The sequence below is a fragment of the Lepisosteus oculatus genome, chromosome 5 (genome assembly GCF_040954835.1).
Source record: "Lepisosteus oculatus isolate fLepOcu1 chromosome 5, fLepOcu1.hap2, whole genome shotgun sequence".
Taxonomy (NCBI): domain Eukaryota; kingdom Metazoa; phylum Chordata; class Actinopteri; order Semionotiformes; family Lepisosteidae; genus Lepisosteus; species Lepisosteus oculatus.
This window is the reverse complement of record NC_090700.1, coordinates 25906674-25930049: the sequence shown is the minus strand read 5'-3', so window position 1 is coordinate 25930049 and position 23376 is coordinate 25906674. Positions and strand designations below refer to the sequence as shown.

The window sequence follows — 23376 nt, the reverse complement described above, 5'->3', positions numbered from 1 at the left end:
AGTTTGAAATTAGGAGTTTCATTTAATTTTTGGAAAAGCTGGCTATGAAAAAAATGAAGCAGAGTTTACATGTGCAGAGATGGGAACAGTTACATGGTCGTACGTCATATACAAATAAGAGGTTACAAAAACAGCGATATAAGAAAATGGCTGAGCTGATGAATGAATAATAAAATAATCACGATTCTCTACTTGTAAATAATTTCTGCCTTGAACATACACCTGAACCGTTGGTATAATTAAAGAGAAACAAAAATTCTTTGTTTTCTGGCATGGCTTATGTGAAAATAGTAATAATTCAGGCACATTGCGTTAAACAAATAATTATTCATAATCCAATCACAATCAGAGATAGCTCCACAGCCGAAAAGTTGTTTCTTTTCTTCTCTTTTCAGTATGGCATAAAACTTTACTTGTTCATTTACAGGTGTAGCCATCCAGAATATGCATTAAAACCCTGTGACGCATGTGATTCACTGGCCAAAGATGATCCATAGGTGGCATTAGATGTTAATGAAACAATTTCTTCATTTAATCTCTCCACTGTGTATGTTTAAATCTGCTTAATATGGAATAAATATGGAATTTTACAACTTAAGTGGTAGCTGAGCATAAAAATAACAGGAGCATAATGTTTCTGAACGTCATGAACAGTATACTTTAGGAATATACCTATTGTATATGGCTGGTAGTGGTAGCTAAAATACATCAAAAAAGCATCAAAGTCTTTAACTCGTGATTATTTTGGAAAAGTTTTGACATGCTCATTCCGACTATATTATATTAAGTTTATTTACTTTATAAAAAGCTATGATTTTTTAACCTTTTCTGAATACTTGCTGTCATTATAAAAACGTATACTTTTTAGAATCTGCTTAATAGGGAATATAGTATGGAATCACGTGTCTAAAGAAATTAATGACAATATTAATTTAAGGATCTAAATTTATATTATATAGTTCAAAGTATTAGCATATCCCACTTTCTATGTAAAAATCTGCATCAATTTCTTTGACTCATTCACTTGTGATTACTTTGGAAACATTTTGACCTGTCCATTTCAGCTATGTTTCCAAATGGCGCGTTGGTACAGTGAGTTTGGTTGATGCTTCTCCCTCCGGAAGTCTGTTTGATTCCTGTTTAGGGCACATGTTTTTCTCCAAATAAAGACTCCTTTTTAAAAAGTTTTTATTATTTTTAAATATCACGACGTGTTAAATGTTAAATGAAGTTATTAAAAACATGAATGGGCAGATGTAAATACTGTTCAGGTGGGTATCTGTGTCAGCATGCTTAGGCTGCAAAGGAACAAGTAATAGGTTTATTCTCTTTAAAGCATGCAATAAACCAATTACTTGTTCAAATATGAATATGTGAATCCCAGTGGGGGAGTTTAGAAGAAGGCGGCTTTGCAAAAAATTGTAACCCAAAATCGCAGCTAAGTTATATTAATTATAATTATAATCTAGAATACTAGTTTTATTAAAAAGACCACTGAAACTGAACTATAATAACATTTCTGATTATTATTAACAATATTAAGTTATTATTTATAAATAATAATTTCTAACTTCTTTACTGATCTTTACTGATTCCTTTTAATTTTTTAAAGAAAATAAAAAATAAGAAACAATTACAATTACAAAGTTTTTTATAGTTGCGTGCAACTATAAAAAACTACAGAAACTAAGAAATCATCCTGTTCACTGGGGAAATTAAATCCACACTGAGCAATCTTCAATATGTTCAGAATATGACAGCGAGAATCCTATCAGGGATGCATTACACCTGTTTTCAAGTCCTTGCACTGGTTACCTATCAGTTTTTGAGTCAACTTCAAAATCCTTATCCTCATTCAGTGCCTACAGTATATGGCTTATTATCTGTCTACTCCCCACCTTTGTCTGTCTGACTCTGGTCTTCTAGCTGTCCTCAAGAACATCTACATTCTGTGGGTGACAGGACCTTCTCTAGCTACACTCCAGAGCTCTCAGTGATATCAGTCACGTACCCTGAGTACATTTAAATCTAACCTCAAAACCTTTCTTTTCAGAAGACTTAGTGTCTGTATCTGCTTCATTTTCTAATTTTGGTAGCACCTCTAACTGCTTTTCTTTCTTATATGTTTTTACTTTGTAATCTGTGGTCCTTTTATCTGTTTTTACATCTACTGTATTGCTTTGAGATGCCACTTTTAAAGGTGATATATAAAATAAAGTTTTTTTATTTTTGTTATAGAGAAACATGATCAGATTTTCCGTGGTTCAGAAAAAAGATCTAAAGTATACTAGTGTGTCACTCTTCTCATTCCCTCTTTGCTAAATGACTTTTCATACTAATCTGATCAATCTAACTGCCTATTTTCTGTGCTTTCTCTATCCTGCTAGATTTGCAATTATTCTGAAAATTCTCTTCTTCATGTACTTGATGAACATGTTTGCATGTTCTTTTGTAACATACACCTTTTTGTGATTTTTTTGTGTGTTCCTGCATCCCTCTGCACTATAGTCATGGCTTTTTTTTCTGTTTGCTTATTTCAAAGCAACAGCTGCTCCGTTTCTAAAACGTTTTGCTCATGTGCATTTTTGTATTTTTTACACCTCTAGCACTTTAACGTCCTAAATTTTCATTTGCCTTAATTTGTAGAATGAATTTTAGTTTTAGCCTTAAAAAGCTTAAGTTTTCACTATCTTTTGTTTCTTGTCCTACAACTGTTATTATTGATCACCGAATTATTGTACTTGACATGACTTCATTCACCCTTTCCTGAATGTCTATGACAGGCAGAGAGAGTACTGTTTCTGGTGCAATCTTTTGCAGCTGACATTTCACTGTTTTAAACCAACAAGAAATTAGATTGCTCATAAATCACTTATTCTACAGTATATAAACACAGCGTAATTGCCCTCCGAAAATCCTCTATTTCTTATTCGTTTTAGAGACCTTGATCGAAACTGATTTTAGATGTCAGAAAGGATTTATTGTCTCTGTATTTCCTACATTGCTTTGTCGAGATTTTAACTTTATATTCAGGCTCAGATTTCAACTATAAATCGTACACTAATTAATAGCAGTAAATACTGATATTTTGCTCCTTCTTACCACAAAAATATATATGTATTGTAGCTGGGATGAACTTTATTTTGTTCGCGTAGCTACTGAGATTCGGACACGGAACGGTTAAAACGGCGACAAATCAGGCACCCAGAGAGAAGTGGGACGGGGGGGCGTCTTCCCGCCACCATAATAAAAACAAAATTGCTCAGTTGGATATATAATAAGAGTTTATTATTATACTGTAGGTTGTTTTGAACGAGATGTGCCTTTCAGGTTTACATCCGCATTGAGAAAATCTAAAGATAAATTTAGGTAGTGAAAAATTAAAACAAGTAAAATGTAATATATGGTAGTGGTAGCTATATGGTAGCTAATATTAAAAAGTACACAGCAGCATTCCCTCTTCTTCATATTTTATGCATCAAAGTCTTTAACTTGGTAAATTATAGTGGGTATTTAAGACATTTTTAATGTGCTTGTTCTAACATTATAAAGTTTATATACTGTTGTAGCGGCAATGCTTGTTAATAAGACAGAATGGAGTGTTGCTGTTCTTTCCCAAAAGAGGCCCCATCTCTCTCTTCATCTCTGTGGTGCAGCCACAGAGAAGCTATTCATGCAGGCTGATTTAAAGATGTTTTCTTTTGATAAGGGACAGCTCCCAAATTGGGATGCACTTAGCTAAGCCTGGCTATCATGATCAATGGTCATCCATTGGCGCCTGTCTGTGTAGGGAGTGCCAGATGGACATCTGGACTGCATTCCTAGGTGTCAGGAGTAAGTGACTCATATCTCACCTTGATCAACCAATCAGGGACTGGTAGGGCTGAGTAACCCACATGGGACTCTGATGCCCATGGAACTTTCAGCGTGAACGAGCTGAAGTTCCTCCAGGTAAAAACAGGCAACACAGAGGGCCTGAGAGACTATTCTGTGGACTTTTCTAAAGAGAATTCAAAGGAGAATTCCAGGGCAGGACGGCCCAGGAGCAGAAGGCTCCCAAGGGCAGGACATTCTCAAATTTAGAACAAAAGAAAACATCTTTAAATCAGCCTGCATGAATAGTTTCTCTGTGGCTGCACCGCAGAGATGAACAGAGAGCTGAGGACTCATTTGGGAAAGCACAGCAACACTTAATTCTGTCTTATTAACAAGCATTGCCGCTACACGTCATATGACGCGTTACAGTGCATCATACTGTGTTAGGATGCGACACGCCCACCGCATGGTACCGTGGTGTACCTCACTTGTTTTGAATGGCTGCATCTGTAGTCTGACTAAATATGTCAAGGGTTTTCCAAAATAATCACAGTAAGTGACCGAGTGAAAGACTTTGATGCATAACATTTTTATGAAAAAAGTGGAATACTTTATATATACTGTATACTGTATTTCTTAAACTACACTACCAGCCATATACAGTTTGTATAATATATTTATTTTTCCTAAATTAATATAGTTTATGACATTCAGAGACGTTATGCCCCTCTTATTTTTATGCCCAGCTACCAAAGTTTCCCTTTAGTTGTACAATTCCATATTTATATTCCATATTTGGTGGATTAAAACATGCACAGTAAAGAGATTAAATGAAGCAATCGTTTCATCAACAACTAATGCACTACAAGTGCCACCTGTCAGTCCTTTTGGTCAGCCAATCGGTAGTCCGCAGATTTGCTTGGTTATGGGGTTTTGCCGCACATTTTGAATGGCTACATCTGTAGCTCAGCAGAACTGATATGTTGCATCCAAGGTTTTGTTAATCCCTAATATACAGTACAGTTCTCACCTCTAAGGCCCTGCTCCCAGGAACCTTTATCCCATTAATCCTGGCCTCCATTCTTAAGGTGTGTACCACTTGAACTGACTTGACAAACTGCACAGTTCATATTTACTGCCTTTGACAAAAGTCCATTAACCATTATTCTGTTCTCTATAGCCTTTTTATAATAACCTTACTCAAGGAAGAAACCTGGACGAAAGCACCATCTTTTGAAGCACTATAAACATGTACTTATGTGAAACATAATCATAAACTTTCTCAAAATCCAAATTTAGAACAGGTAACCTAATATTCATATCTCTCATGGTATCTGGTATTTCTGATTAGTGTCACACTGTGATCTTTCTCTTCACAAGTTTGATCTAGATGAGTGACCTCCCCAAGACAGCTTTCAATCAAGCATTAGACACGAAAAAAACACACAATTCAAGAGACTTATGAGTCTCCAGTTAGTCATGTCCATTTGATCATTCTTTTTTTTAATAATAAAACCACAACACCTGTTCTGAAACTGAAATCTGGTAAAATATTCTAAAAAGTCCTATAAATCTCAATAGATATACCATCCAGTCCCGGAGTCTTGCCTGTTTTGAGAGTCTTCAAACCTTCTTTTAATCTCTTGACAAAACTGAATAGTTACCCCTACATTCTTCAGAATCACATTCACATTTTTTTTTTTCAGCAGCACATTTGAAACCTGTTTCTCCATAAAATTCTCCATAAAAATCCTCCGTTACGGTCAGCATGTTTTCTGCATAAGTCTTCAAATCACCTGTCCCTTCAAACCTTACATTAGCTCCCTACCCGCTACAATTTTCTTTAAGAATCTTGTACATTTTTCTCCCTCCCCTACCTTCTTCACTTTGCTTAAAAAATACACACATATATAATACTCAGTACATACATTTAAAATTAAAACTGAACTAAAAAACTACACATCCCAGTTAACATGGTGGTGCTTGTGATCATTGAGTTAAACCAACAAAACAGAGTGAAAAATCAGTCACATGACTTTGGGGCTGGGTTTCAAAAGCTAAACCTATCAGCAACGAAGTGAAAATTAAATGATAGGCTACCTCAATCTGTCAACTACATACTACTGTATGTTGCTTAAGATATTATATGGCTTTTTACATATAGAGGTGGGAAGACGACTCCCCCTTCCCTCTGGCAGCCTGACTTGTTGGCGTCTTTAACTATTCTGAAACTGGCTAAATCACAGTGGTCGAGAAAGTGTGGGGAGAGACACAGACAGAAAAAAGTGAATCCTAGCTACAACTATTGAACAATCTAATTTCATATCCATTTAAACATTGAAATGTCAGCTGCAGAAGATCGCACCAGAGACAGCAATAGCTCTGCTTGCCGTAGAAGTTGAGAAAAGGGTGAATTAAGTCATGTCAAGTGCAATAATTTGGTGATAAGTAATAACTGTTTAAAATGTGTATAGATTAATGTAAAGATTCTGGAAACCTTGCAATTAAAGAGCTTTGTAGGACATGTAACAAAAGTTGTAAAAGACGTTTTTTTTGTGGCCAAAATGGGTAAGGGTTAGGAGGAAGATTTTAGCGAAGAGGGTCAAAATAGGTGGGAAAGAGATGCCTGAGTTGTTAACTTTCCTTATGCAAAAGTATTTGTCAGTACATTCTGTGTGTAGCTGTTGGAAACGGGGCGAAGGTATCCTTTGTCTTGTTTTTTGTATAGTTTGTATTTGAAGATTTAAAAAAGTTTAGAGATTCCTTTAACATTACTTGATTTTAACCTTGCATATATCCATATATGGGGCAGTGCAGTGGCTCTGTGGCTAAGGATCTGCGCCTGTGGCTGGAAGGTTGCTGGTTCGTATACCGCGGCCAGCAGAGGAATCCTACTCCATTGGGCCCTTAACCCCAGCTGCTTTAGGGGTGCCATATGAATGGCTAACCCTGCGCTTTGACCCCAAGCTTCTCTCCCTGTCTGTGTGTCTCATGGAGAGCAAGTTAGGGTATGCGAAAAGACAAATTCCTAATACAAGAAATTGTATATGACCAATAAAGTGATCTTGTATCATTATAAAGAACTTTCTGGACAAATGGAATTTGAAAAACGAGGCACTGGATGAGTTGATAGCAAGAGGCAAGGAAATTGGCAGGGAACACAGGTGTCCAATTCAAGTACTCTATGGACATGGACTGAAGAAGTTAACAAAAATAGAAGAAAGCATCGCCTGGTGGGTCATTTGTTGCCTTTGGGAAGGCAGAAACATGCTGACTTAAAGAACAGATAAAAACTCACCTTTAACATTGTTGCGGACGGCTTTGTACTCTTTGAGGGTTTACATCCTGATCCACTGGTGGAAGTTTGGGGAGAGAGAGACTGAGAGGTTTTGGAGGTTGGCATTATGGCCAAAGTATATTAAGGTTAGTTTGTGATGGGTCGAGAAATTATGTTTCAGCAGGTCAGCTTGGAGGCAGCTTTGATTTTGTGAAGCATCCTGTCTTGTACAATGAGTGTGGATTGTCGAAATTCTTTATTTTTAGTTTTTTTATTATTTTTGATTGTGTATAGAATTTTGTCTCTGTATCAATAAAATAAAATTGATTCCTGAATTGTAAGGAGTTTAGATAGCACAGAAGTGTATATACAGTACAACTCCTGTACTTTAACATCAGTAGCCAACTGGCCGTCCTAAAACCATGTTTGAGAAGTTGGAAAGAGCTAAGACTTGCAAGGATTTTTTTAGGCATTGGATTATGTAGAGATGGATGGATCCAGTGAGAATTTAGTAGTTTTAGTGATTTAGTATTCCTAGCTTAATTTGAATTCACCATAGTATTCATAGTGTTCTAGTTTCTTGTTTACAGTTGGAAACTTGGTACCAGGGGGCATGCCAGTAAGTCTCGGAAGAGACAGGGAACATGCATATTCCAATGATGGGAAGGCTATGGAAGCATGAGCTTGTTTGAGTTTGGCAGGGGTTCCAGGGAATGAAAGAAGAGGTTAAATTGACTAGGAAGAGAAACTGAGAATTTAGGAATTTGTCTATTCCAGCTCTTTCAGTGTAATAGAGGGCTGAAGAGTTTTTATGCATGAGAAGAGGAACTGAAAATCTTTTGGGGACTAAGATCTCTAATCTCTGAATTTTAAATTGTGTGCTGTGAGGGTTATTTTTAGGTTTATATTCTAATATTTAAGTTAAAGGTAAATACAATGCAAAATAGGGAGAGTGGCAAACAAAAACATTGGCATAGGAATTACAAGACTTGGACAAGATCATTCAGTGAAATTGAAATTTAATCATATTAAGTGTTACGTGATCCACTTTGGCAGAAATTATTAAAAATGGTCTTTACTCATCCAAGATTTGAGTTATGGGTAGGTACACATGAAAGGATCTATGTATTTATCTAGATTCTTCTGTACATTAAGTCATTGTGGTTAGAGGAGTAAAATCTCTTCATTCTAGGGACATTAGAAAGGGAGAAGATTTGATTAAACTATACAAACTCTTAATTTAGGATTATTCCATGGTACACTTTCACACTCTGTGAAAGAGGGTATCTTTGAAAAGAGGACGAGCTAAAATAAATTTATTTATAACACAGAATAGGAAGCTCTTCTGTACACAGAGTTGTGGGTATTTGAGACATCCCAGACAAAAGATCAATTATTTGATATTTAAACTTTGGGAATGTTGTAAAAGCATCTTGACCATTTTGTTTTCACTTATCTAAACAAGAAACATTGGCTAATTAACTAAATACATAGATTATTGTTTTATTCATTTCTATATTGTTATAATTGCTAATTGTGTTGTATATCCCCCAAGATATAAAATGTCACGTGAATTATTGTGTATCCCTTCTGTATGCAGTATTTATCTGTGTTTTCTTAACTTTTATCTTTTTTCTTAACGGCAGAAAACCCAGATGAAAACCAAGGATCAGCGGGTGAAGTTGCTGAATGAAATCCTGCATGGAATTAAGGTACTGTTCGCTTCCTTGGGACTTGAAATGGGTCATTATCTTAAACTCACTGGAACAGGTCTTACATGTACAGATGCAGCCATTCAAAATGCATGGTACAAACCCATACCACCCACAATTACCTACAGGTAACTGCGTTGTACCCCAGTATGTGATTGGCTGACCAACAACAGGGGCACTCCTGGTGCATTGGTCGTTAGTAAAAAAATGTAATAATTTAATCTCTTTACTGTGCATGTTTTAATCCGCTTAGTATTGAATATGTAAACTGTATATGGGTGGTATTGGTAGTTTAAATAAAAAATACACACAAAGTATTCCACTTTCTTCCTTAAACATTTTAAGCATTGAAGTCTTTCATTCGGTTACATACTGTGGTTATTTTGGAAAAGGTTTTACGTGCTCCTTCTGACTATATTAAGTTTATATACTTCATAAAAAGTTATAATGTTTAAACCTTTTCTTTAAATATTTGCGCTCATTATCGCAGTAAACAAAAGCATACTTTTAGAATTTGATTAATAGGGAATTTAATATGGAATCGCGTATCTAAAGAAATGAATAATGATATAATTATATTAATGTACTGTAGTTCAGGTGGGTAGCTGCGTCAGCATGCATAGGCTGCAAAGGAACAAGTTATAGGTTTATTCCATGCTGAAAAAAAGAAGAAAGAGAACACAACGTTTTGGCCGTGGAACCTTCTTCAGGTTTCATGTACTGTAGCTCAAATTGCTTCAGTTTCACTTTCCACGTGATTACGTCTGTGGCATGATGGCTTAAGCATGTGCTTTATATGCCTGAGGTCGGCAGTTAAAGCCCAGCTGTCGCCATGAGTTTTCTTTTAACAAATAAACATTTCTTTGAAACACTTAAATAGCAAATATTATGGACACTATATAAGCTGCTGCTACTGTCGTTATTACTTATAATAAATATTATCAACACTATATTGAATTTGTTGGTATTTCTAAATATCACAAAATGTTCAAACTTAAGTGAGTTAAGTGATTACCATTGTCCATGAATACTTGTGCTCATTCTGGCAGTTAAAGAAACTCATACTTTTCAGAATTTAATTATTAGCGAATATAATATGGAATCACGTATCTAAAGAAATTAATAAATATATTAATTTAAGGATCTAAATATATGTGGAGTAAAACGCCAATTTTCCACTGCATTCTGGGGAATGTAGTTTTGACAAGAAACCTCTATCTTATCTCCATTTATCACTCTCTCACAATTCCTCATGCATGAATGAGTCAAATTAAAAATAAAACGTGTTTACAAAGAAAGTAGTTTACATAATATGTTTATGTTCCTTAATTAATATTGTTTATGACCTTCGGACGCGTTATGCTCCTCTTCTTTTTTTATGCTCAGCTGCTAAAATTTAGTTGTAAAATATTAATATTCAATATTAAGTGGATTAAAACATGCACAGTAAAGAGATTAAATGATTAAATCGTTTCACTAGCAACCAATGAACCATGAGTTCCCCTGTCGGTCATTTTGGCCAGCCAATTCACATACCACGTTACACAGTGTAGTGTTTAGAGGATACAGTTGCAAGCAATGTTGCAAGAAGGGCCTACAATTCCTCCTAACCTTTCTGCAAGTCTCATCAGCAGCTACAGAAAACGTTTGGTGGAGGTTATTGCTGCTAAAGGAGGTTCTACCACTTACTATGTACAAGGGTTCACATACTTTTCCCAAACTAGACTGTGAATGTTTAAATGATGTGTTCAGTATTGACAAGAAGAAGTACAATTGTTTGTGTTATTAGTTTAAGCAGATTGTGTTTGTCTATTATTGTGTCTTTGTTGAAGATTAGTCCACATTTTTAGGAGTAATTAATGCAGAAATCCAGGTAATTCCATAGGGTTCACAATTTTTTTCTTGCAACTATATGTATTAGATATCTCTTGCATTTGTGATTTATTTAGAAATGATTAAAAATAGTTTAGTTTTGAAAACAAATATATATATAGTCGGATATGTCTATCTGACCAAATACATCTCTTTTTGTGAATAATTTTTATTCATTTTATTTTAAAAAAGGAAACAATAAAACAACAAAGCATAATCCACTGTAGAATTTGTGGATTTGAAGATGGTTCTTCTGGATCTTAATCTCTTCGGTTGAAGCCTGGAGGGTGAAAGGCAGTTGAGCTTTCTTTTAAACAGCTGCAGTAAATAAATCCACCATCATCTAAAATCCCTTTCACTATCAGGGGTACCTTCTCTGAGTTTACCTACTCCAAGACCCACAAATAGAATCAGATAACTACAGTAGAAAAGGTGAAAAGACTAGACTGGGCCAGCATGTGTAAAAAGGTGAAAGCATACACAGGACTGGAAGCTGTTAGCAACCTAGCTTGCATAGGTGAATTGTAGTCTATTCTATACCTATTTGAAATCTACTGTTTCTCACCAAGGGTCATGAGAAAGACATTCCTCAGTTCTTAGTGGAAAACATCCTTAGAAAAAGTCCAGTTAGGGTTTTGATTCAATCAAAGTAAAGAAGCCTTGCAAAGAGTATTAAATTACTGGTAAATGCAGATTAAAATTATGTTTCCTACCTTGTTTTATTGGACCTTGGGCTGTATTTGAAATAGTAGAGCATTACATTTTAAAAGAATGCCTTGAAAATGGTTCTTTGACAAAATATACACATGTAGTGTAGCTCATATCTGTCATATTATGTAGATAGATCTTTATTTCCTAAGGGGTGTCTGTTAATAAGATATAACCTGTGGTGCCCTATTCGGCTTCTGTCTTTTATTCATTAGTATTTACTTTTAGCGTGTTACCTTTTGGTCAGATTATTTAAAACATTTTAAGTATTATGAGTACTGTATATATATTTTTTAATTACTGTTTCTTTTATTGTAGAATTTTAAGAAAATGTTTTGATCATGTTTGCATTGGTTCATTCTTAACTTTATTTAAGCACTTTGAAAACTCCTGGTTTATAAATGAAAAAAGTATTACAATTAATATAGGATACCTTAGCTGAAATTTCCAAAGTAGGTTATTGGTACTAGCAACCTCTTATACTGTAGCTCTTTTAAAGAAGCCATACTTATTCTTTTTCTACCATATTACTTAAATGTAATGTTTCAACCAGAAACACAAAATGGTAAATACTTTATTGTAAAATCATTTTACATAGAGGTAAAAGCTGCTCTTTATCCAAATCAGATCCTGAAGCTCTATTCCTGGGAGCCCTTCTTTCAGGAGAAAGTAGGGGAAATTCGGGAAGGCGAGATTGAAGTGCTGCGGTCATCTGGGTATCTGACTGCATTTTCCATGCTGACCCTGACATGTGTGCCTTTTCTGGTAGGAAGCACGTAGAGCCAGCCTCTTTTCCCACTGTGTTTGACCTTGTGAAATGACATACATAATTATAAAACGCAAAATGCCTGCTGATTTCTTCTGAGGTAGCCAGAAAGGGAAAGTTAAACCCCATCTTAAAAAAGTACATTTTTAAATACAAAGTGGAATAGTCACTGGAATGTTTCTTATGTATCAGCACTCAGCTACTAACCCCACAACCATCCACAGAGTTCTCTTACTCACCAACCTTTAAGTGACATCTTGTCACATGTCACGCACAGCCTGATACTGGGAGGTCACTCTAGATTGAAGGAAGGGCAAATGCCTACAGTCATCCGAGAGATCACACTGGTTGATGTGAGAGCCCTGCATGGCTATTCCTACACTACACACAGCACCACACAGTCAGTTCCTTTGTTTCATCTTGATGATTTAAGTATTTTAATAACTTATGTTTGGGTTAATTGATTTCTTATTCTTAGATTGCAAATTACTTTAGTTTCTAAATCTTTTTTTTTAATTAATACATTGAAGTATGTGAAACATACAGTTATGTGCTGGTTTGCAAACAGCTTAGATGCAGTAGATGAATTTGTCTGTTGCAGTTTAGACTACCTCATATTGTGATCATTTCATCACTGGGGGAAATGCAGACGCAATACACATATTATGCTTACATAGAATATTAGAAACACCTATTCAAAATTAGAATGAGTTATTTTTATGTCTGTTCCTCTCCAAAATAGAGTTGAGATTTTGTAGCCAAATCACTTGTGATGTGTTTTGTCCTTTGTGATAAATGATATGGTATTATCAAAGTGGTACATTAACACTAGATACTGTAATTATTCTCCACAGGTCTCCTTGGCAACCTTTGGTGTCTTTCTCTTAGTTGATGATGATAATGTTTTAACAGCATCCAGAGTGTTCACATCTATCACCCTTTTTAACATTTTACGTCTTCCTCTTTTTGACTTGCCTACAGTCATATCTGTTGTTGTTCAGGTAAGTTATACTGTACTGGAAGAAATTATTTTAAATTTGGAGTTATAAAAATTTGTGCTTGACATGATGGTGAAATAGACTTTGTATGAGGACACAAAGCGACTGCTGTAGAGTGTATTGAACAGGCAGTTTGATTGGATCTGTTGAGAAGAAAAAGCTTTTTCAAGCATTTGCATTTCTCTGAAATCCTGCAGCTTTTCCTTAGTCAATATTCGGGGAAAAGCTTGTATATATTTTTGTGCTGTGCTTTAATAAAATAAATGAATTCAAGCCCTGCAAAGGAAACCCGAACAGATATAGACAGAAATCAAGGACTGTCTGATGGCATTTAATGTAGAAAAGTACCAAGCCATTTAGAGATAAAAAGATTTCACTCGGATCAGATGAAACTTTTTAAATCTTGTTCAGACTATGAGAAGACTTAATATTGTTCTTTCACAGTTTCTACTGTTTTCTACATTTTTCACATTTTCTGCGTACAATCTCTGCAAACATGGTTTTTACCTCTCTAACTAAATCTTTAAACATAATTTAGTGATACTTTTGACATTTAAATATGGGTACCATATATACAGATGCAGCCATTCAAAATGCACGGTACATGCTTATACAGCTCCCACAGTAAATTATCATACTTGACTATGAAAGCTTTAGAGAACATAACATTTTTATTAGCAACAAATTGTAAATACAACATTTACATTGGCGTTATTAATTTTTCACTTGAGTGTATGGAAGAGTGTCAGCTGTCAATGAGAACAGATCCCCCCCCCCCCCCCAGGCTGGGCAAACGATTTTTTTAATTTTTAAATAAAAATTAGATATAATGATATAAACATTTACTGCAGTACATTTACTTTGGTGGGTAGCCACGTCAGCCTGCAACGTTTTGGCTATGAATTCTTCTTCAGGTGTGAGGGTTTTCAGCTCAAAATGAAACGCTTGGAGTTTGTAATGTAGGGCGCTTTGAACAAGTTCAACTTTAATTCAGGAAAAATGTATTTCCCAGAAGCTATACTGATTTTTATGGAAGCCCGTTTCGGCCAGGGAGTAAAAAAAAAACGCGCTATGGTATTCTCTCCAATGCAGTGCAGTTAAAAACATATCTCTGATGCTGTTCCTAAATTAATATCGTTAATGACCATCATATGCTTTTTGCTCCTTTTCTTTTTTCCAATGGATTGAACAGGGAGAGGCATTTCATTGTGTACTTTTCACTGATGAAACAACAGTGGCTCTGGAACAGTTTTCAACTATGTCATTTTATAAAAAGGGGATATATGTGAACAGGCAAAACCCAAAACAAACATGTATGCCATAAGGCGTACGCGTTAAGGAAGCTAAAAGTTTAGCCTTTGTCATTAATGTAACCACTAAATAAAGACATAAATATAGAAACCCCTACGTTACAAACTGTATATGGCACGTAAAAACGAGCACGTAAAAACGTTTCCAGAATAACCACATGTAAGACTTTGATGCTTAAAATGTTTAGGGAGAAAGTGGAATACTGGTGTGTATTTTTTCTTTAAAATACCAATACCAGCCATATACAGTTTACATGATATGTTTATGTTCCTAAATTAATATCATTTATGAGCATGTGAAAGGCATGGTGAATCGGAGATTCTCAAAACTTACTTTGTATGAATGGAAACAAATATGTAATCAGATCAATGAAAAGCTGTGGTGTTACTTTTTGTCAATGAAAAAATAGTATTTTCGTTTACAAAGACGGTTACAAAGAATGTGGACCAGGGCATTACTTTAAGTTTACAGCTTGTCCAAGGTCATTCATTATTAATACTATTAGTAATATCTTCGATAAAGACTTTGATGCATAAAATATTTCTATTAAAATATTAGGTATATGATAAAGGTAGGTTGTGTACTTTTACCCAACTGAACAATCTTGCTTTCATAAAATATACCAACTTTTTAATGAATGATGATTAACATGCTGTAATACACAGTTTAAATTTAAAAGTCTAAAGAGTATACAACTTAAATTCTTAGTTGAATAAAGATTGTCCCTCAGCAGTGTTCAGGATTCGAAACTGGCGTTTTCTGGTGACAGCTCAAATTCTGTACATGAGAGGTTACAATTTATTAGCTCGTCCTGACGGTTTTACAAGGTGATTCCGGATACTATTAACATAATCTAATTTGCATACGGTAATTTGCAGTATGAAGGGAAGTGATGCGTTATACAGCGTTTTGATGCAACACGCCCACCGCGTTATACCGCAGTGTACCCCGCTTGTTTTGAATGGCTGCATTTGTAGGTCCCAAAACAGCTCCAGCATAGAAAAGGGACAACTTTAAATCACTGTGTGCAGATTTTGGGAAGAAACTGTGTTTTCATGGTTTCTAACTGAAATGTAGCTGGCCATTTCCAAGATCCAAGATGCTATCTCCACGGCTGAACAAAGTCGGCTACTAATAGAGACATTACTCTGAGAGCAACAAATCATAGTGCAGAGAGTGACCCATCTGGAATCCTGTCCAACTAAGCAAAAAAGAGTAATATTTTACCTTCATCAGGAACTGAATTAAAATGCTATTGCTTTTCTGTAAAGATGGCTGCCTAAGATTCTTAGCTTACCACCATCTCAGAATCTGAGAGAGTCTACTACTTAGCTCTAAATCAAATGACAAGGCAAAGCCAAGGGCTTTCATGATCAAGCTGTTCCAGTTCCAAGACACAGTCCAAATCTTTTCTGCTTCCCATGCTGAAAAAGACCTTTGGTACAGGATCTTGGAATCACAATTTTTCCCAATCTGTCACTGATGCTGTACAAGGATAGGATGGCATTCTCCCCATGTAAGAGAGAGATAAAACAGTCCAGGATGGAGTAAAGTTAGCATTATCCCACCATCCTGCAGATGAAGGCACAGACTGGCGAACGCTTGTTCAACATGGTAGTTTACAGAAGACTACATGGATAGAGAGTTCCTTGAACCTCTTACTGCTGAGAACTTGGGTAACACATTTCAATTAAGTTACTTCACTGCAATGTATGTGTTCAATTCAGTCAAATCAGGTTAATCCGTTTGAAAAGGGAAGGTTGTTCGGTTTCCTTTTGGAATTGAACATTTTTTAGAGGTCAAGTTACTGTAGTTAGTGCTATGTCAACACTGATTTAAGATAATTTCACTGCAGGAAAAGTTTACACTGACTGAAAGGGTTATTTTTATTTACATGCTTTTTTTTGTAACATTGTTATATTTTTAGGGAAAGACTAAGCACAGAACGTAATGGAGTAGATTTGTTGTACCTTTCCGGGCAACGTTTAAGTTTGGTTGTTCTACAATGTAACCATCCAGAATGTGCTTTTAAACCCAGTAACACACTACAGGGGTTGTGATTTACCGCGGCATATGATTAACTGGCGAAAGATAATCAATAAAAGCACTTGTGGTGCATTAGATGTTAGTGAAATGACTGCTTTATTTAATCTCTCTACCATGCATGTTTAAGTCTGCTTAATATGGAATATTAATATGGAATTTTACAGGGAACTGTTGGTACCTGAGCATAAAAATAACAGGAGCATAAATAATATTAATTTAGGAATAGAAATATATTATACATACTGTACATGGCTGGTAGTGGTACCTAAAATAAACAAAATACACAGTATTCAACCTTTTTCATAACAAAATTATGCATCAAAGTATTTAATTCGATAACTTACTGTATTTATTTTGGAAAGTTTGGACGTGCTCGTTCTATTTTAAATTGACCATACTTGTCGTCGTTCAGTAAAAAGACATACTTTTTAGAATCTGCTTAATAGGGAATATGGAATCCCGTGATTAAAGAAATTAATAACTATATTAATTTTAGGATCTAAATATAATGTTTTTACATAGCTGATAGTATGACTGGATTCCACCTTTTTTGTTAACTTTTTGTAAACAGTTTCTTTGAGTCATTCACTTGTGATTACTTTGGAAACATTTTGACCTGTTCATTTCAGTTATACATCCATGCTGTACGTTGGTGAAGTGGGTTTGATGAATGCCTCTAGGATTTCAGAGGTCTGGGTTCAATTCCTGTTTAGGGCACTAGTTTTTCTTCTAACAAACAAAGACTCATTTTTAAATCTAAAATAATAAATATTATTACACTATATTGACTTTATTATTTTTAATATTACAACGTGTCCGGTGTTAAATTATGTTAAAAACATGAATGTGAATACTATATATATTATAATATATATTATAATCGAGAATAACTAAGTGGTATTAAAAGACCACTGAAACTACAGATGCAGCCATTCAAAATGTACAGTACAACTCCGTACAGCACAAAATTATCTACAGTTCACCACGTTCTACCGCAGTATGTGATTGGCTGGCCAAAATGACCGACAGTGGCACTCATTGTGCATTGGTTGTTAGTGAAATGATTTAATCATTTAATCTCTTTACTGTGCATGTTTAAATCTGCTTAATATTGAATATTAATGTGGAATTTTACAACTAAAGAGAAATTTTGGAAGCTGAGCATAAAAAGAAGAGGAGCATAATGTTTCTGTAGGTCATAAGCGATATTAACTTAGGAACATAAACATATTATGTAAATTGTATATGGCTGGTATTGATAGTTTAAATAAAAAATACACACCAGTATTCCACTATCTTCATAAACATTTTAAGCATCAAAGTCTTTCATTCGGTTACATACTGTGGTTATTTTGGAAAAGTTCTCCCTCTGACTATACTTAATAAAAAGTTGTAATGATTTAACCTTTTCTATTAATATTTGTATAAATAGGCAGTGAAAACATTGTCTGTCCGTGGGGGGAAGGGGGACTGTCTTTCATTGGAAGGTCCACCTATTCTATTCTAAGTACCAAGTGCCCCTGGTCTTTTCACTGATAAAGCTGTGTTAACAAAATCTTTTAGATTTTTTTTCAATATGGCACCATTAGACATGCAATACACTGGGATAGTGGGGTTTTCTTCATTACTCAATAGCTTTTTAAGCACAACACCCACAGTGCTGCAACTATGTTTCACACACTAGACAGGTCCTTTGACCTTTTCCAGCTTTGTTTTGGGTTGTGAAACTTTTCTTTATTTTGTTATGATAAGATAACACTACAGATAATACACTGGAATAGGAGGGCTTTCCTAATGACTCAGTAGCTTTTTAAGCATAAGATTCACAATGCTGCAACCAAGTGTTTTACACACCAGACAGCCCCCCTCACTATATAAAAACTTGTTTTGGGTTGTGAAACATTTCCTTATTTTTTAATTAGTTTTTCAATATGGCACCATTATAGAAGTGGTACAAGGGGATAGGGGGGTGCTATTCACGAGTCAATAGCTTTTCAAGCACAACATTCAGAATGCTGTAACCGAGTGTTTTACATACTAAGCAGGCCCTCTTATCTTTCACCATTGGACAGGCAATACGCGGGAATAGAGGATCGCTGTTCATGACTTAATAGCTTTCAAACCACAACACTCACAGTGCTGCAACCAAGTGTTTTACACTCTAGACAGGCCCTCTGACCTTTCACAACCTTGTGTTGGTTTGTGAATCTTTTCTGCAATGTTTTATAATTTTTTGGAATAGACAAGCAATTAGACAGGCAATACATTGGGATAGGGAGTGCTTTCAGTAATTTCTGGGTTTCCTGTGTTTTATTTCAGTTTAACATTGGTTCAGAAAGTTAACACTTATGCAAGACATACTGTTTTCTGGGCATACTGAAACTGTTACTAAGCTTTCTTTCTGAGGGGAGTTATCCTGAGAAAAGATGTACTTTACTGTTTTCTTGATTTTCAGACGTTGCTATTATGCTATGCTGTGCAGTATGGGGTGGCTGTTTACTTATCAATAGTGCCTGGAATCTAAAACCATTAGAATGCCATCCACTCAATCTAGCTAATGTAGTAGTTAATAATATATTAATCCGAGGACCTTATCCTGCTTTTTTTAAAGAAGCGCAAGTAATTGGACAGCCAGAATCCTTATTGGGATGCATAACGTCTGTCCTTGCAACTCCTATCAGGTTTCGAGTTTTGAGTCAACTTCAAAATCCTCAGTCTGTCTGACTTTGGTCTTCTAGCTGTCCTCGAGAACATCTACATTCTGTGGGTAACAGGACCTTCTCTAGCTACACCTCAGAGCTCTCAATTTGTATCCCCAGTGATTTCAGAGTCACCTACCGTGAGTGCATTTAAATCTAACCTCAAAACCTCTCTTTTCAGAAGACATAGTGTCTGTATCTGCATCATTTTCTGATTTTGGTAGCACTTCTAACTGCTTGTCTTTCTTACAGTATATGTATTTACTTTGTAATCTGTGGTCCTTTTATCTGTTTTTACATCTACTGTATTGCTTTGAGATGCCACTTTTAAAGGTGATATATAAAATAAAGTTTTTTATTTTTGTTATAGAGAAACATGATCAGATTTTCCGTGGTTCAGAAAAAAGATCTAAAGTATACTAGTTTGTCACTCTTCTCATTCCCTCTTTGCTAAATGACTTTTCATACTAATCTGATCAATCTAACTGCCTATTTTCTCTGCTTTCTCTATCCTGCTAGATTTGCAATTATTCTGAAAATTTTCTTCTTGAAATAACTCATTTTTTTACTGTTAACATCTTGCAGCAACTCTGCGACAAAATATACACTTAGCTCAACCTGACAGTTCATCCTGCTACCAACATTGAATAAAATTTTTTTTTTTATTTCTACGTTTGTCTTTATTAAGTGGTGTCATTAATGACGAAGGCTAAACTTTCTTGGAAAAATGTATTTTATGTGTTGCAAAAAACTGACTTGCTTTAACAAATCCTTTCACCTGCTCCATTTCTAAAACGTTTTGCTCATGTGCATTTTTGTATTTTTTACATCACTTTAACATCCTTAATTTTCATTTGCCTTAATTTAAAAAAAATCGTTTGCCCAGCCTAGGGGGGGCTTTCATTGACAGCTGACACTCCTCCATACACTTAAGTGAAAAATTTATAACGCTAATGTAAAAGTCAATTTTACAATTTGTTAATAAAAATGTTAAGTTCTCTAAAGCTTTCTCAGTCAAGTATGATAATTCACCCAGGGAGCTTTGTGAGCATGTGCAGGCAGCAAAAGATCAGCTAAACAGGCAAGAAAACGCTTTCAGAGAAAACAGTGTTTCAGGTGTGAAGAATACAGATCAATTCGATTTCAGCCTTAACCTGTCCCCACACACCCTGCCCCCTCTGCGATTAGAATATACGCAAAGGACTGAAATCTTTATGGTAGACGTAAGCATAGTACGTAATTCAGGATTTATGAACGCACACCTGGGATTCGATTAAGTAAAATAACGTTTTTTTTGTAAAAACTACACCAGGTATTAGATCTTGTTTATATTAAAGTTATATCACTGGGCAGTGGTGGATGGTGCGCTATTTTGTCAGTAAAATAGCCTGCTAATCTGCTTAACAACTGTAGAAAAGATTGTTTTATTTCTGTACGGAATGCATGTTAAATTAAAAAAAAAAAGTTTTTCAAATGTTTAACTAAGAAGTAGTGTAGTCTGCAAAGGAACAAGTAATAGGTTTATTCCCTGCTGAAAAGAGAAGAGAGAAAACATAACGTTTCGGCTGTGAAGACCAACACAGCTATGCGTTGTGAATCTCTTTTTCTAAGGAAACATTTGTCAGTCTGTCCGTGGGGGGAAGGGGGACTGTCTTTCACTGGATGACTCACCTATTCTACTTATACTACTTCTACTTATAATGAAAGGGGAGAAAAAGAGTCATAAAACAGATTTCTTTACAAACAATTTATCCAGTGGGCAATTTAGTAGACTCCTCAAGCCTATGAAAAGCTTCTTTGAAAAACGAAAATAGCAAGTATTATGGACACTGTTGTAGCGGCGAGGCTTATTAATAAGAAAGAATTAAGTGTTCTGAGCTTTCCCAAATGGTCCCATCTCTGTATATCTCTGTGGTGCACCCACAGAGAAACTATTCATGCAGGCTGATTTAAGGTTTCCTTTGATAAGGTTTCCTAGGACAGCTCCCAAAGGGGGATGGACTTAGCTAAGCCTGGCTATCATGATCAATGGTCATCCATTGGCGCCTATCTGTCTAGGGAGTGCCAGATGGACATCTGGACTGCATTCCTAAGTGTCAGGAGTAAGTGACTCATATCTCACCTTGATCAACCAATCAGGGACTGGTAGGGCCGAGTAACCCACGTGGGACTCTGATGCCCATGGAACTTTCAGCCAATCAACGAGCTGAAGTTCCTCCAGGTAAAAACAGGCAACACAGAGAGCCTGTGAGATTCAATAAGATTCAGTGGAGAATTCTGTGGACTTTTCTAAAGGGAATTCAAAGGAGAATTCCAGGGCAGGACGGCCCAGGAGCAGAAGGCTCCGAGGGCAGGACATTCTCGCAGCGCGCCTCCTGAACATCCTGAGACTCAGCCCGGACAACCACAGAATGGCCAGTGTGTCCGAGTGCCAGAACTTTCCTTCGTTCTAAGAGTCTTGAGCGGAGGTTGCCAGAGAGTAACCAGAGGATCCACCCGAGGTTAGCACCAGCAGCAGGCCTCGTGAACAGGTCGGAACTGTGGACAGCTGAATCTCTATTCAGAACTAGCTCTTCATCAGAAACAAACCGGTCCTCTTCCTGACTTGCTGGGACTCACAGTCATCTTTTCTCCTGTGCACTTTGCTAGTTAAACTTTGCTAGTTAAAGCCAACACTAACTAGCAGGCCAGTGAGCATCAGCAGCACACCGTCGCAAGCCGCACAGCACAGCCTGGCTCCGAGCCAGAGAGCACGGATTGGACAACAACAAGCCTGCAACTGTTACTTTGTGCCCGCAGGAGATCTGAATCCCGAGATTGGATGAGTATTCAACTTCAATGCATTACAGCTCGAGAATTCAATTGTTATCCCAACCAGTTGATATCAATTTAATTCCTAAGAGTTATGTACTTGTTTTGAGTATCTAATGTAGAAGTTATAACCAAGTTCATTTACGAAACAGTCTTGAATGAATGATATACTGAACGTATGTCCTTTTGATATGTGTAACACTTTGTAACTGACTTAATATATATCTTTTGTATTCTGATAACCCTTTCGATAAGATCTGTTAGGTTTATATGCATATTTTATGTATTAATTAATGTATCCTCGTGTATTAGTACCTGTGTGTGTGTGCGTTGTTTGAGCTATATCGCATGGTTGGATTCTAAAGCCATCAAAAGAATCAATTTTGTGATTTACTGCTACCATTAATAATTGTCCCAGTAAATGCCCAAACCCTACAGCACTGGTGCCTTCAGAGAGCACACTACATTACACTGTATTAAAATTTTTAGAATTTGATTGAAGGGGAAATTATATGGAATCGCATATCTAATTAAATTAATAACAGTATATATTCATATACTGTAGCTTAAATCTTGCTAAACTAAAAAATAGACACAAGACTGTTATTGGACAATTTTGTGAGGCTCTGGTGAAATTTCTCTGTAAACTGAAGAGTTAAAGAGGGGGACACTTGTGTATCGCCTCCTTTTAAACGAATGTATCGAATTTGGCGAAGACGGCCACAGAGACTCAGACTTTGTGGAGTGAAAAACTGTGTTTTATTTCTTTTCGGCACAACCAGCCAGCCAGCACTCCCGCGCCAGCTGAGAGAGAGGGACGGAGAGGGAGAACTTGCACAAAAACGGGCGATCTCCCCAGTGTCACGATTATAGTTCCCCCTCCTTAAGGGTGCTCCAGCCCTTTCACTTTAGACTTTATTCTATGCACCTGCTCCCTATTCCCAGCCCACCTTAAAAGCCAGGCGCTGACGCTCATCCGGGCTCTGCATCTGATTTCCATATCGTGCAAGTCCGGGACCTGGAAGCGCCTGGTCCCGTTGAGGTTTTAACCTCTGTTCCCGTTCCTGTTCCCTGTCCGCCGGTTCCGACCCGGCCTTCGTGGTTTTTAATTCTTGTTCTGATGGATCTTCTGGTCTTGGACTTACCCTTGTGTTTTGGAAATTCCCAAAGGACTACTCTCTCGGATTGTTCGCCTCGGCCACACCTCCCCCGTGCACCAGCGCACCTTGGACACGCCCCCCTGTCTTCTGCCTCGTATTCCTGCATGACGTTTCCCTAGTGTTTCCCCACTCCGTCGGACTGTGCCGTCCGCATAGTGTCCGGAAAGAACTGTTCGTTACAGAATGCAGAGCCAACACCT

At 36.4% G+C, this 23376-nt stretch overlaps 1 protein-coding gene across 4 annotated transcripts in view; it reads left to right on the top strand.

Moving 5' to 3' along the window:
• Positions 1 to 23376, top strand: part of LOC102693938 (multidrug resistance-associated protein 1-like) — a 187280-nt gene that overhangs the window by 52983 nt on the left and 110921 nt on the right. For all 4 annotated transcript variants that reach the window (XM_069190221.1, XM_069190220.1, XM_069190223.1 and 1 more), the window contains 3 exons: positions 8740 to 8805; positions 12013 to 12150; positions 13006 to 13152. In XM_069190221.1, coding sequence (XP_069046322.1) covers positions 8740 to 8805; positions 12013 to 12150; positions 13006 to 13152 — 351 coding nt within the window. The remainder of the gene's footprint in view (positions 1 to 8739; positions 8806 to 12012; positions 12151 to 13005; positions 13153 to 23376) is intronic.